The 14,409-nt window shown below is 41.1% G+C and overlaps 1 protein-coding gene across 1 annotated transcript in view; it reads right to left on the reverse strand.

Moving 5' to 3' along the window:
- The window catches only part of WNT4 (Wnt family member 4), a 109,777-nt gene extending 95,748 nt beyond the window's left edge, over window positions 1-14,029 (reverse strand). Inside the window, exon 1 of the mRNA XM_073603383.1 lies at window positions 13,547-14,029. Within this exon, the coding sequence (XP_073459484.1) occupies window positions 13,547-13,623 (77 nt within the window). The 5' untranslated portion in view covers window positions 13,624-14,029. The remainder of the gene's footprint in view (window positions 1-13,546) is intronic.
- Between the last annotated feature and the right edge of the window lie 380 nt (window positions 14,030-14,409).

The raw sequence follows: 14,409 nt of genomic DNA on the forward strand, positions 1-14,409 counted from the left end.
GGTAAATCTAAAAGAAATCGAACAACAAAAAATTGTATGATGTGTATCCAGCACAGCAAGAAATAATTTCAGTTTTTTCCTAACAGGCTGACACGTGACTGATGCTTCGTTCTCCTAAGCCGGCCACTCACCTTACAATCTCATACATTTTTTGTATGCTAATAAGATGGGAATCATTCAACTGGAACGCTGGATTGACTTTTAAAAGACTTTCGGCCAGCTCTTCGGGAGGTTTAAAACTCAATAAAAGTTTTTAATTTGTCCAATCTCTGTTTCATTCAACCTCATCCAAGTTTACTACACCGGTCAACGCACATTAAGATGTCTGTACATTTCTAAATCTGATGGACTGTAAAATCAGACTAAAGTGCATGGCCGGATTCACAGAGTTTACTTATCAATGTGCCCCTCCCTGGTATTGGACAAAATTTGCATTGTTGGGGCTCGTTCACACAATTATGTGGGTAATATTGTGTATTATAAATGTGTTATAGATGCACATTACTACAATGTATAGTAATGCACTGTACACACAGTTCCCAACTGTCCCTGATTTCAAGGGACTGTCCCTGATTTGGAACAAAGTCCCTCTGTCCCTTCTGTCCCTCTTTCCTCCTCATTTGTCCCTCATTTTGGTCTGATCTATATAGTTGTATATAAAATGCACTATTTATCATTCAAAAAGTGTTTCCCAGTGCTAAACCTTTCATCCAATTTCTAAATTGCTACATTTGTAAATTTCAAAACTCAGTATAAAGGAATAATAGTGGAATAAAAAGAGGCGTATAATTCTCCATTAGGAGGGGGTGTGTCCTATGCCTGCATACTTTTGCTAATAGGTGTCCCTCGTTCCCATCTCATAAAGTTGGGAGGTATGACTGTAGATGTGGGTTGCAGTACATTGCAATGTAAAGTTAATTGCACAACAACACATCTACAGTGCACTGAAACACACCTGCGATAAAAGACAGCACACAGATGAGAATGCTCAGGGCGATTCATTGCTGTTCACGAAAAAAGGAAAAAGGATATTTTCGTTGGCACATTAACAGCACATTTATTTCAAAGAGACTGCCTAATGCAACGTGCCTCAATGCACAAAGACGCAGCGCACTACATTACAGTGTGAACAGGCCCTTAGGAGGCCATGAAGATCAGAGTTCATCATCAATGTAGAAATAGAGAGAGCGAAGGTGAAAGACAAAAAAGAAAGAAAGAGAGAGAGAGAGAGAGAGAGAGAGAGAGAGAGAGAGAGAGAGAGAGAGAGAGAGAGAGAGAGAGAAAGAAAGAAAGAAAGAAAGAAAGAAAGAAAGAAAGAAAGAAAGAAAGAAAGAAAGAAAGAAAGAAAGAAAGAAAGAAAAAGGAGAGAGAGAGAGAGAGAGAAGGCTGAAAAGAAAGAGAGAGAAAAAGAGAGAAAAATTGAGAAAGAAATGAAAGTGAAAGAGAGAGAAAAGAAAAAGAGAGAACAAGAAAGAGAGAGAGAAAGAGAGATAGATAGATAGATAGATAGATAGATAGATAGATAGATAGATAGATAGATAGATAGATAGAAAACATAAGGAGAGAGGAAGGGGAAAAGAAAGAGAGAGTCAGAAGGAAAGAGAGACCAAAAGAGGAAGAAAGAAAGGCAAAGAAGAAAGAGAGAGAAAACGACAGAAAAAGAGAGAAAGAAAAGAAAGAGAGATAGAAAGAAAGATAGAAAGAGGCAGAAAAAAGAGAGCTGTCACCTGTATTGCAAAGTTAGCTATACATGTTTATGTTCTAATACCACTATGATAATTATTACTATTATTATTTTTATTATTATTGAATCAAAGTTTTTTTTATCAGTTTGTTTCCTCTTTGGAAAAATGTTTATGAAATGTTTATAAATATTAATTATCCCCCAATAAATAATAAATAAAAACATGACCCATTGATATGAACTATGGGCTCTTTTTGAGCAGTGTGGCATATTCTCACCATGACATTAGCACTCACATTGTGGGTCGTAACAAATTGTAAACAATTCTAAATGTAGCCTCACCCCGGAATGTTTCCAGTGACCCAATATTATGGGTGAATCTCAATTTTAGCTCCATGAAATGTATATTAGAGATCACATTACTCTATCAGCAATACATAACAGACAGGCTTCACTGGCAATTGAGTAAAGCTCCCTGCGGATAGACCAGTGACCTACACCAGCAAAGTTTGGAACAGATCTGATAGCGATCGGATTGGGTTACACCAGAGACAGCAGATTTCCAGCTGCAGATTTGCAGTTTTCATGCACTGTTTTATATCATTTTTTTTCAAAAAAGATTATTGTAGAAAATAAACATCAGCCCTTTTAATGGGATATTACACTTACACTGGGGGGGGGGGGGGGTGTGCCTGGCTGTTGCAGAACCACAAATCCCAGCATTTTACAGCAAAGCATGCTGGGAATCGCTTTTGCACAGATGATAAAATGAAAATGAATGTATAGGCCCATTCAACTGTAAACCAATATCTAGGAATGATCCCGTTTTTTTAAATAATTGTACAGGATAGGGGTGGACTGAAACTAATTTGGTGACTAGAGGATTGTTCTATGTAAAAGGACATTGTTAAAAAATGCCAAGATTATTGGATGGAAGATATCTGTTTTTTCCAAATGGCCAATTGTTTCACAGAAGATTACAATTATACCTAATATTATATTATGATAAAATAATAATAATAATAATTATAATAATAATAGACTATCATTTTGCCATTACATATTATGCACAATGTAATATTTAACACAAAGTAACAGTCTACAGAAAATGTCCCATCTATTACCACTAGGGGTCAGGGTTGTGCAACCCACAGCCCCACAAATGGTGGGGAACTACAAGTCCCAGCATGCTGTGTCATCCAAAGGCTGAAAGGGCATACTGAGTACTGTAGTTCCCCAATAGCCAAAGGGCCTCAGTCACCTCATGCTTCTCTTAGATACTTTATAATGAGATGTTGTTTTTAAACAATAAAAACTTTCAGTTGAAGCTCGCTCCACACAATGATCCCACACTTTCCCCCTCCAACAGTGCCAGCAAGTCCCTACATGTCACCCCCCAGAGTCATCCTAATCAGCAGAGATTTCACTTTTCCCATCTGGATTACCCTGGTTGTGTCTCTCAGCCATTACCAAACAGACCTATTATATGAATGAAACTTCAACAAGAGGGAATGATGGAGCCCCACAGGAAGAGAGAAGAGGAATGCCACGCCGCGTATAATCGCCTGCAGCTATTTTACAGGATAGCTAGATAGATAGATAGATAGATAGATAGATAGATAGATAGATAGATAGATAGATAGCCTGGTGTATAGGAATATTAAATCAGTTGAGCTCAATTTCTTCCCTCGGGGGTAATTTTTAGTATAATTAATGTTTTCTTATATAAGTTACTAATTTATTTAAGAGCAGCGTAATAGATTACAGGTTCAATAGAGATCAAAATAGATATATAGAACGGTAGATAGATATATAATGGATAGATAGATAGATAGGTAGATAGATAGATATTTACTAAAACTAGAGCACTCAGAATCTGGTGCAGCTGTACATGGTAACCAATCAGCTTCTAACTTCAGCTTGTTCAATTAAGCTTTGATTAAAAAAAAAAAAAACTGGAAGCTGATTTGTTTCTATGCAGAGCTGCACCAGGTTTTACACCCCCCCCCCCCCCCAGTTTTAGTAAATCTCATAGATAGATAGATAGATAGATAGATAGATAGATAGATAGATAGATAGATAGATAGATAGATAGATAGACAGATAGATAGATCAGATAGAGTGGTGTTAACAGAAGAGACTCATTAAGTAGTGGATGACTGTTCCAGTAGCAGTGATTGGTCCAGCAGCACAGAAAAGGCTCAGGTGGAGGGATGAAAGGTAGTAGGCTCAAATGGAGGGATGGAAGGTAGAAGGATCAGGTGGAGGGGTGTATGGTAGAAGGCTCAGGTGGAGGGGTGAAAGGTAGAAGGATCAGGTGGAGGGATAAAAGGTAGTAGGCTCAGGTGAAGGGATGGAAGGTAGAAGGCTCAGGTGGAGGGGTGAAAGGTAGAAGGATCAGGTGGAGGGATGAAAGGTAGAAGGATCAGGTGGAGGGATGGAAGGTAGAAGGATCAGGTGGAGGGATGGAAGGTAGTAGGCTCAGGTGGAGGGATAGACGGTAGAAGGCTCAGGTGAAGGGGTGGAAGGTAGAAGGCTCAGGTGGAGGGATAGAAGGTAGAATGCTCAGGTGGAGTGATGAAAGGTAGAAGGCTTAGGTGAAGGGATGGAAGGTAGAAGGCTCAGGTGGAGGGATAGAAGGTAGAAGGCTCAGGTGAAGGGGTGGAAGGTAGTAGGCTCAGGTGGAGGGGTGGAAGGTAGAAGGATCAGGTGGAGGGATGGAATGTTGTAGGCTCAGGTGGATAGATGAAATGTAGAAGGCTCAGGTGGAGGGATGGAAGGTAGAAGGATCAGGTGGAGGGATGGAAGGTAGTAGGCTCAGGTGGAGGGATGGAAGGTAAAAGGCTCAGGTGGAGGGATGGAAGGTAAAAGGCTCTGGGAGGAGGGATAAAAGGTAGTAGGCTTAGATGAAGGGACGGAAGGTGGAGGGCTCAGGTGGAGGGCTCAGGTGGAGGGATGAAAGGTAGTAGGCTCAGGTGGAGGGGTGGAAGGTAGAAGGCTCAGGTGGAGGGATGGAAGGTAGAAGGCTCAGGTGGAGGGATAGAAGGTAGAAGGCTCAGGTGGAGGGGTGGAAGGTAGTAGGCACGGGTGGAGGGGTGGAAGGTAGTAGGCTCAGGAGGAGGGATGAAAGGTAGAAGGCTCAGGTGAAGGGATGGAAGGTAGAAGGATCGGGTGGAGGGATGGAAGGTAGTAGGCTCAGGTGGAGGGATGGAAGGTAGAAGGCTCAGGTGGGAGGATGGAAGGTAGAAGGATCAGGTGGAGGGATGGAAGGTAGAAGGATCAGGTGGAGGGATGGAAGGTAGTAGGCTCAGGTGGAGGGGTGGAAGGTAGTAGGCTCAGGTGGGAGGATGGAAGGTAAAAGGCTCAGGTGGAGGGATGGAAGGTAGAAGGCTCAGGTGGAGGGATGGAAGGTAGTAGGCTCTGGTGAAGGGATGGAAGGTAGAAGGCTTAGGTGGAGGGATGAAAGGTAGAAGGCTCAGGTGGAGGGATGAAAGGTAGAAGGCTCAGGTGGAGGGATGGAAGGTAGTAGGTTCTGGTGGAGGGATGAAAGGTAGAAGGCTCAGGTGGAGGGATGAAAGGTAGAAGGCTCAGGTGGAGGGATGGAAGGTAGTAGGCTCAGGTAGAGGGATGAAAGGCAGAAGGCTCAGGTGGAAGGATAGAAGGTATAAGGCTCGGGTGGAGTGATGGAAGGTAGAAGGCTCAGGTGGAAGGATGGAAGGTAGAAGGATCAGGTGGAGGGATAGAAGGTGGTAGAGGGGGAGGCATGCTGGAATCACACACCTGTTCTCGGACTCTCACACATAGTGTAGGAGGACGGGGACGGTGGAATGTCCCATCAGCATGTTCCGTGTAGGAAATTGGGATTAATTGTAAGCAGAGCCGGGCAGTGTCCTGGGCGGATCTCTTTCCAGGGCCATGGACTCATCTTACCACACTTCTACAGAAATAATCTCAGCACGCTTCCAGTTTCCTCATACTTCACATTGTACAGCTCAGGCCGGGAGAGCTCAGCCCAACAACAGCAACACAGGGGCAGCTCCAATGGCCTGGCAGTAACCGAGACCCAGACTCTTCCCGGGGGCCACATTCGGCGTCACAATCTGGTTATAGGGGCGCTCTTTTATCCACAATCCCTCGCTAATTCATTGACAAGATCTGCCGGGTATTTGCTCTTTCCCAGAGTCTCATCCCTGCCGTGGAATTCTCCATATTACCAGGGGTGGTGTAGAACAGACCCAAAGGTCTGTCTAATGGAGGCCATACAAGCTTCAATTTTACTATCCAATCAATGTGCAATTTCATCAAAACGATCAAATCAGCGAGCAATCAAATTCAATCAATTTAGACAGGATTCAATCAAACTGAGTCGACCGGCCAGGGCAGGGAACAATCACACTGCATCGATCGACAGCACAAATCTGATTTTATTTTGATCAGATTATGAGATTGCATGGGGAAAACAGAGAGGTAATCAATAACTTACAATCGTATCTTCCAATTATTGATCAAAATACACTTCCCCCGACGTGTCATATCGATCAAACTGGTTCTTGACTATAACTGGATCGGGAGAGATTGATCAGAAAAGATATTGCTCCTTTATTGAAACATGTATCTGATCACATAGACTTGTGTACTACATAGTGGATCGGAGATCTAAAGGAGCTTGTACAGTCAGACTGTATGGTGTATGGTCACTATATATAAAGCCAGATTGTACAATCAATGTAACCAATCATTAGATGTGATGGCTGAATTTGTTTTCTTTTTTAAGGTTTTTTCCCATCTGTTTTCACCTGGTGATCTGGCCACTAACACCCCTCCTGTATGAGAGTGCCCCCACTCTGGATAAGGGATCACAGGAGGCACAGCAGATAGCAGCATTGTCAGGCTGGGGGGGGGGGGTGTTAGATGTACTAGCAGATTTAGATATACTAACAGATTGAAGCCAAACTCCATCCCAACTTCCTTTTGGGCTAAATAAATAAAAGCTGATCATTGTAAGCACACCTGCTAGTGGCAGATGGTTTGTCTCATCTCTGTAACTGATCCATTCTGCAGGAGAGCTTGTGCTTGTGAAAAACAGCAGACTTGCTGGCTGGATTACCAAGTGAAGATAAAGGAAAGAAAGCCTAAAAAAAGAAGACTAATGCAGCCATCATATCTAAGAATCAGTAAGCTGCAATATAAGAAATGTTTGCTTTTGGGTTTATTATAGCTTTCAGCCCCCCATCTCTGTACCCCCAGCAGACCCCCTAATCACCAGAGTGGGGACGATATACTCAGCCAATAGACGCAGCAATCTAAAATCCAATGCTTAGAACATTATATGCCAATCCTTTGTAATGTCACACATGCAATTCTTTACATTCATTTTTCAGCTTGAGTGACGCTCCTAAACTGGCTACAGATGGACGGATCGAATCTGCGATTCTAGATTGCCACATACTTGTGACACAGAAGAGACGATTTACTAAAACTTGAAAGTGCAAAATCTGGTGCAGCTCTGCACGGTAGCCAATCAGCTTCTAACTTCAGATTGTTCAATTAACCACTTCAGCCCCGGAAGATTTTCCCCCTTAATGACCAGAGCATTTTTTTGCGATGCGGCACTGCGTGGCTTTAACTGACAATTGCGCGGTCGTGCGACGTTGCACCCAAACAAAATTGACGTCCTTTTTTTCCCCACAAATAGAGCTTTCTTTTGGTGGTATTTGGTCACCTTTGCGGTTTTTATTTTTTGCGCTACAAACAAAAAAAGAGCGAAAATTTCGAAAAAAAAACCCCCAATATTTTTTACTTTTTGCTATAATAAATATCCAAAAAAAAAAAAAATTCTTTATCAGTTTAGGCCAATGTGAATTCTTCTACATATTTTTGGTAAAAGAAAAAAAAATTGCAATAAGCGTATATTGATTGGCTTGCGCAAATGTTACCGCGTTTACAAAATAGGGGATAGATTTATGGGAATTTTTATTATAATTTTTTTTTGTCTTACTAGTAATGGCGGGAATCAGCGATTTTTAGCAGGACTGCGACATTGCGGCGGACAGATCGGACACTTTTTTGGGACCAGTGACATTTATACAGCGATCAGTGCTATAAAAATGCACTGATTACTGTATAAATGACACTGGTAGGGAAGGGGTTAACACTAGGGGGCGATCAAGGGGTTAAGTGTGTCCTAGGGAGGTGTTTCTAACTGTGGGGGGAGGGGACTGACTGGAAGAGGAGAGAGATCGCTGTTCCTGATCACTGGGAACAGACGATCATTCTCTACTCTCCTGTCAGAACGGGGATCTGTTTGTTCACATTGACAGATCCCCGTTCTGGCTCTCTGTGGAGCGATCGCAAGAGTCTGGTGGACATCGCGCCCGTGCAGCTGGCACGCGTGTGTGCGCCTGCTATAGCTGTTAAAGGGACCAATGTACAGCTACCGCGATTTGCAGGAACGAGCCGACCTGCCGCAGTTTAATGACATCGGCTGGTCAGCAAGCAGTTAAGCTTTGGCAATAAAACCTGGAAGCTGATTGGTTTCTATGCCGATCTGCACCAGATTTTGCACTTTCCAGTTTTAGTAGATCAACCCACAGAGTGTCCCATTGGGGAGATTTCCCTTCACTTCCTGTCTTGTAGACCCCAATCCCTCAAAAAGCCAAAGGAAACCCCCTCTAAGTTCACAGAAACAGAAAGTGTTCCTATTGGAAGATTTTCACTATATTCCTATTCAGGTTAAAAAATCGAACTTTCGGATTTTTCCTCATTTTAAGGAATCATACGGCACCGCGTGAATTATTGATCACGTGACGCATGCGCTCTGAAGTACAGCGTGAACATGTGCTGCGTTGCATTGTTAAAGCATACTGCAATGCATGCTTTTTTACCCATCTTTTTTTTTTATTTTACCTTTATGTAACTTTATGCATTGCAACTTGTTGCAATGGAATGCACTGCGCAAAAAAAAGCAGTGCGTCCTTTTTGTTTTTTTGCCCTAAAAAAACAGAAAGGACGTGCTGATTTTTTTTTTTTTTTTTTTGCGCAGTGCATTCCATTGCAACAAGTTGTAATGCATAAAGTTACATAAAGGTAAAAAAAAAAAAAAAAAGTTCACACCACATGCAGTCCAGTGCGTTCTTGTTCTGCATCAGAAACGCACGGTAAGTAGACACGTGCAGAACTAACAACATTTTTCGTTTTGTTTTGTTTTGATTCGTTATTTACATAAATTTGTTTAGTTAAATTTGTTTCATTCATTTTCAGAATTCGTTATGTTTATTCGTTTTCGAATCGATTCAAAATTTTCGAATTAGGATTCGGATCGATCCGAACACTTTTCAACTCAATTTCGAATAGTTTTCGAATTGGAAAAGCTTGCAATTTGAACATTTTCGAATTCTAATAGTTTTCCAATTTCCAAAGAGATTAAAATAGAATAGAAAATAAAGGAATAGAAAAGAAAAAAATGATTTTCTATTCTTTTTTATTCTCTTTGGAAATCGGAAAACTATTCGAATTCGAAAAGTTTTTGAATTTGAAAAGTATTCGAAAACAATTCTAATACAAATTTCATCCAATTTTTTTTCCCGTTATTTCGGATTCCTTTAAATTCGGTACTAGAGTAATACCTCGGATTGCGAGTAACGCGGTTTATGAGCGTTTCACAACAGGAACTGTTATTTTTTAAAAATTCTTACTCGGTTTGCGAGCGTTGTCTCACAAAACAAGCAGGATTCAAGCCTCTGAGGTGTGCAGTACCGCATTTGGCCAGAGGTGCGGGGGGGCGCTGGTGACACTCGGAGCCGTTCGGGGCCACTCCGTTCTCTCTGAATGCATCTGAGCCGCTCAGAGTGCTCTCCGAGTGTTTCCGAATGTCTCTGGCGCCCCCCCCCCACCTCTGGTTAGATGGGGTACTGCATACACTAGCAGTGCCACTGGAACGGATTATCTGAGTTTCCATTATCTCCTATGGGGAAACTTGCTGTGATATACGAGTGCTTTAGATTACAAGCATTCTTCTGGAACAAATTATTCTTATAATCCAAGGTTCCACTGTATTCTAATTCGGAAACTCGGATACATTTGTCTGAATTTTGATTGGGAACAAAACAAACTGCACATGTCTAAGGGAAAGTAGGTTATATGGTTTCCAATGGCAGAGTTCACACCAGTGCGGTCAGTTCCAGGGATTTTCACTTCCAGAAAAAAAAGTAGAACATGCTGCATTTTTCCTGCACTGGACTGTACTGGAACGCTGTAAAACGCATCAAAAATGCACTTAAATGCACAGGAATGCACTGGAACGCATCAAAACGCACAGGAATGCACTGGAACGCATCAAAAACACACTTAAATGCACAGGAATGCACTGGAACGCATCAAAGCGCACTTAAACATACAGGAATGCACTGGAACGCATCAAAAACGCACTGGACACTAGTATAATAGAAACAAAAAATTACAGCAAAAAAGAAAAAAGCACCTGGACTGCATTCGAAACGCATCAAAAACGCGCATGCAGAAACGTATCTGGAGTGCGTTTTTGTGGTGTGAACCAGCCCTTAGCGGCTCGGTGTAAACGGAAGCCATCGGACGTCAGCCTTGTTCTTGCACTAGGCAATGCAGCCGGAGCGATCGATCCCTCAGTCCTCGTGACATCGGTCAGCAGGACAAACTAAGAGGACGAGTCACCCCTTTGCTGGGGAACACACATCAATAAAAACCTGACGGGGGTTCTAACCCTGCCCGACCTTATCCAAAAAAAAAAATTAAAAATGACCCTCACGTGTATAACATGATTAATAGGAGAAAAAAAAAGCCTAAAATTCTAATTATCACCCTGCAGGTGTCTGGCCCACTATTGTGCCCTGAGCAGGAGAGCTGACAATCTAAAATGTTTGAAGCTTACATAAAATGCTGCTTCAGATTTTTTCGTCAGTATTTGAGGATAGGACTGTAAGTGATCGATCGCATCTTTTTTTTCCCACCATACAACCTTATAATCTGATTGATCGAAATGCGAGCAAATTTATGACTGAATGAACTAATTGGATGCAAAGCGATCAATGGCTTTCCATCCTGGCCAATCAACTCAGTCTGATCAAATCTGATCCAAACCACGTAAAAAAAAATTGATCGAATGGAAGTTATGAATATTCAATCAGTTTCTGGTTTGATCGTTATGATTGAAACTGATCAATAAAATCGGAGCAGGTATGACCGCCATAACGGTCCAATCAGAAAAATGATTAGATCATCTGCTATTCCTAACGATCATGTCAAATTATCGACTTTATTAATGTTGGCTTTGATTTTATGAGCTGATCAATGTGTGGTTCGATCAAAACAGCTAAATTTGCAAACAATTGAACACCTATAACTTCCGTTCTGATTGATTTAGACTTATTTTAAATCAGATTTGAGCAAAATGAGCTGATCGTCCAGTGTGTAAAATAGATGATTGATCGGCAGCACTGAGATACTTCATGATTATGATCATATTGTATAATTGATCAGATTTTGAGATTACATTGAGCATTGATAATCTATGACTGTATCTTAACTATCAATTAAAATCCTTGTGTGTGTAGATATTGATCGAATAGTTTATCGACTATAGATCGGTTACTCCTATTGAAAAAGATTAATAGGAAAATAAATTGATCATTTTTCGAAGCGTGTACAAGATCAGATTTTTCATCCAGACCGATCAGAATAATCTTAATTAAATTGATCAGTATTGCTTGAAACTGATTCATGGCTTTTCAATAATTCATAAATCTGATTGCATTATCGATCAGATCATTACATGTATGGTCACCATAATGCAGATAGTTGCTGAGCTAAATCTGATTGCATTTTCGATCAGATCGTTACATTGTATGGCAGATAAGTGCCAGGCTACCATCTGTGCCCCATTCTTAGATACTTTGATTAGGAATATAGTTGTACTTTGATTGATTAGGTTATAAGATTACACAGTGGGAACAGAGAGATGCAACAGATAATTTATAATCCTATCTTAGCTATCGATCGAAATCCACTTCCTTAAGTGTGGAATATCAATTGAATAGTTTTATCAACTATAGATTGGTTACTCCTATTGAAAAAGGTTACTAGGAAAAGTAATTGATCATTTTTCGAGGTGTGTAGATTTCCCATCCAGACCGATCAGAATAATCTCAACTAAATTGATCAGTTTTGCTTGAAATTGATTGATGGTTTTTCAAAAATTCATAAATCTGATCGCATTATTGATCAGATGGATACATGTGTGGCCAGCATAATGCAGATAGGCGCCGAGATACCATCTGTGCCCCATTCCTAGATACTTTGATTATGAATACGGTTATATTTTAATCGATCAGATTATAAGACTACATAGTGGGAACAGAAATGTGACAGATGTTATTAATTTGTATTATAATTATACAGGATTTATATAGCGCCAACAGTTTACGCAGCGCTTTACAACGTAAGACAACTTATAATGATATCTTAGCTATCGATCGAAATCCACTTCCTTAAGTTTGGTATATCTATTGATTCATTTATTAACTATATATCGGTTACTCCTATTGAAAGAGATTCATAGGAAAACAAATTGGTCATTTTTCGAGGCGTGTACAAGCCCAGATTTCCCATCCAGACCGTTCAGGATAATCTCAATTAAATTGATCAGTTTTTTGCAAGAATTTGATTGATGGCTTTTCAATAATTCATAAATCTGATCGCATTATTGATCAGATGGTTACATGTGTTGTCACTATAATGCAGATAGGTGCTGAGCTACCATCTGTGCCCCAATCTTAGATACTTTGATTATGAATATGGTTGCATTTTAATCGATCAGATTATAAGACTACATAGTGGAAACAGAAATGTGACAGATGTTATTAATTTTTATTATTGTTATACAGGATTTATATAGCGCCAACAGTTTACGCAGCGCTTTACAACATAAAATAACTTATAATCATATCTTAGCTATCGATCGAAATCCACTTCCCTAAGTGTGGTACATCGATTGAATAGTTTATCGACTACAGATTGGTTACTTCTGTTAAAAGAGATTCGTAGGAAAAGAAATTGATAATTTTTAAAAGTGTGAATAAGATCAGATTTCCATCCAGATCGATCACAATAATATTGATTAAATGAATGGGTTTTACTTAAAATTGACCGATGGCTTTTCAATAATTAACAGATCTGATTGCATTTTTGGATTCTATGAAGAATCGATCGATCAGATGGTTAGATGTATGGCCACTATAATACAGATAGGAGCTGACCTGCCATCTGTGCCCCATTCTCATTCAAAGAGGCAATAAAGTGATCCCCCCCCCCCCATGCTGGGCTATAGAGATCTATAGAGATGAGAGGAAGAAGAAGAGGAAACAAAGTATCACACATGGGAATAGAAAGTATAATAGATAGGAATATAAAGTATAATAGATGGGAATATAAAGTATAATAGATAGGAATATAAAGTATAATAGATGGGAATATAAAGTATAATAGATAGGAATATAAAGTATAATAGATAGGAATATAAAGTATAATAGATGGGAATATAAAGTATAATAGATGGGAATATAAAGTACAATAGATGGGATATAAAGTTTAAGAGATGGGGATATAAAGTATCATAGATGGGAATATAAATTATAATAAATGGGAATATAAAGTTTAATAGATAGGAATATAAAGTATAATAGATGGGATTATAAAATATAATGGATAGGAATATAAAGTATAATAGATGGGGATATAAAGTATAATAGATGGGGATATAAAGTCAGGAGAAGAGGGACTGACACTATAATAATAATAATAATAATAATAATAATAATAAATGACACTTACAGCCAGTTGCTGGCATTGGCGGAGAAGACAGCCAGTATGATCATCAGAAGGGACCTGAGGAAGTATTCGGGGGTCATCCTGAGGATTTTTGGGGGGCCAATGATCTCCAATAAGAATGAAGGGGGGTCTTCAGCAGGTGGTAGCTCCTCAGTATACAGATTCCAGGGGTAAAGTGCTCCGGGATGCCCCCCCACTCTCTTCCTCACAGGGGTCCCGACCTGTCAGAGTGAGAAGCAGCAGATGGAATAGGGGTATAGTCCGGGAAGGTGGTCGGCGCCCCTCCAGTGCCAGCGATGGACCTGTAGCGGAGGTGAGCTCCCCCCGGGCACTGGGCTTTAAATCGGGAGCGCAGGTGGCACGCAGCACAGCGACCTCTAGCGGGTGACAGCGGCGGTGTTCAGTGGCAGCAGCGCAGAGCGGGTCTCCCTCCGAGCAGCGCCTGGGTCAGACTCCGAATGTCAGCTCAGCTGGAGGAATCCCGGGGTGGAAGCAACAAGCGGAGGGGAGGGGGGCGGAGCCGGAGGACGGACCTGGACGGTGATACCCGGGCGGGGTTACAGGACACCCCCATCCCGGGGCGGGACAGGAGGAGAAGAACCTTCATTCATAGCGCTGCCAGTGTGTGCGGACCGTGCTGGGGAGAGAACACCGGGACATCCCATAATATCATCTCTATACACTGCAAATCACCGGGACATCCCATAATATCACCTCCATACACCGCAAATCACCGGGACATCCCATAATATCACCTCCATACACCGCAAATCACCGGAACATCCCATAATATCACCTCCATACACTCCAAATCACTGGGACATCCCATAATATCATCTCTATACACCGCAAATCAGCGAGACATC

This window comes from Aquarana catesbeiana, linkage group LG10, assembly GCF_042186555.1.
Source record: "Aquarana catesbeiana isolate 2022-GZ linkage group LG10, ASM4218655v1, whole genome shotgun sequence".
Taxonomy (NCBI): Eukaryota; Metazoa; Chordata; class Amphibia; order Anura; family Ranidae; genus Aquarana; species Aquarana catesbeiana.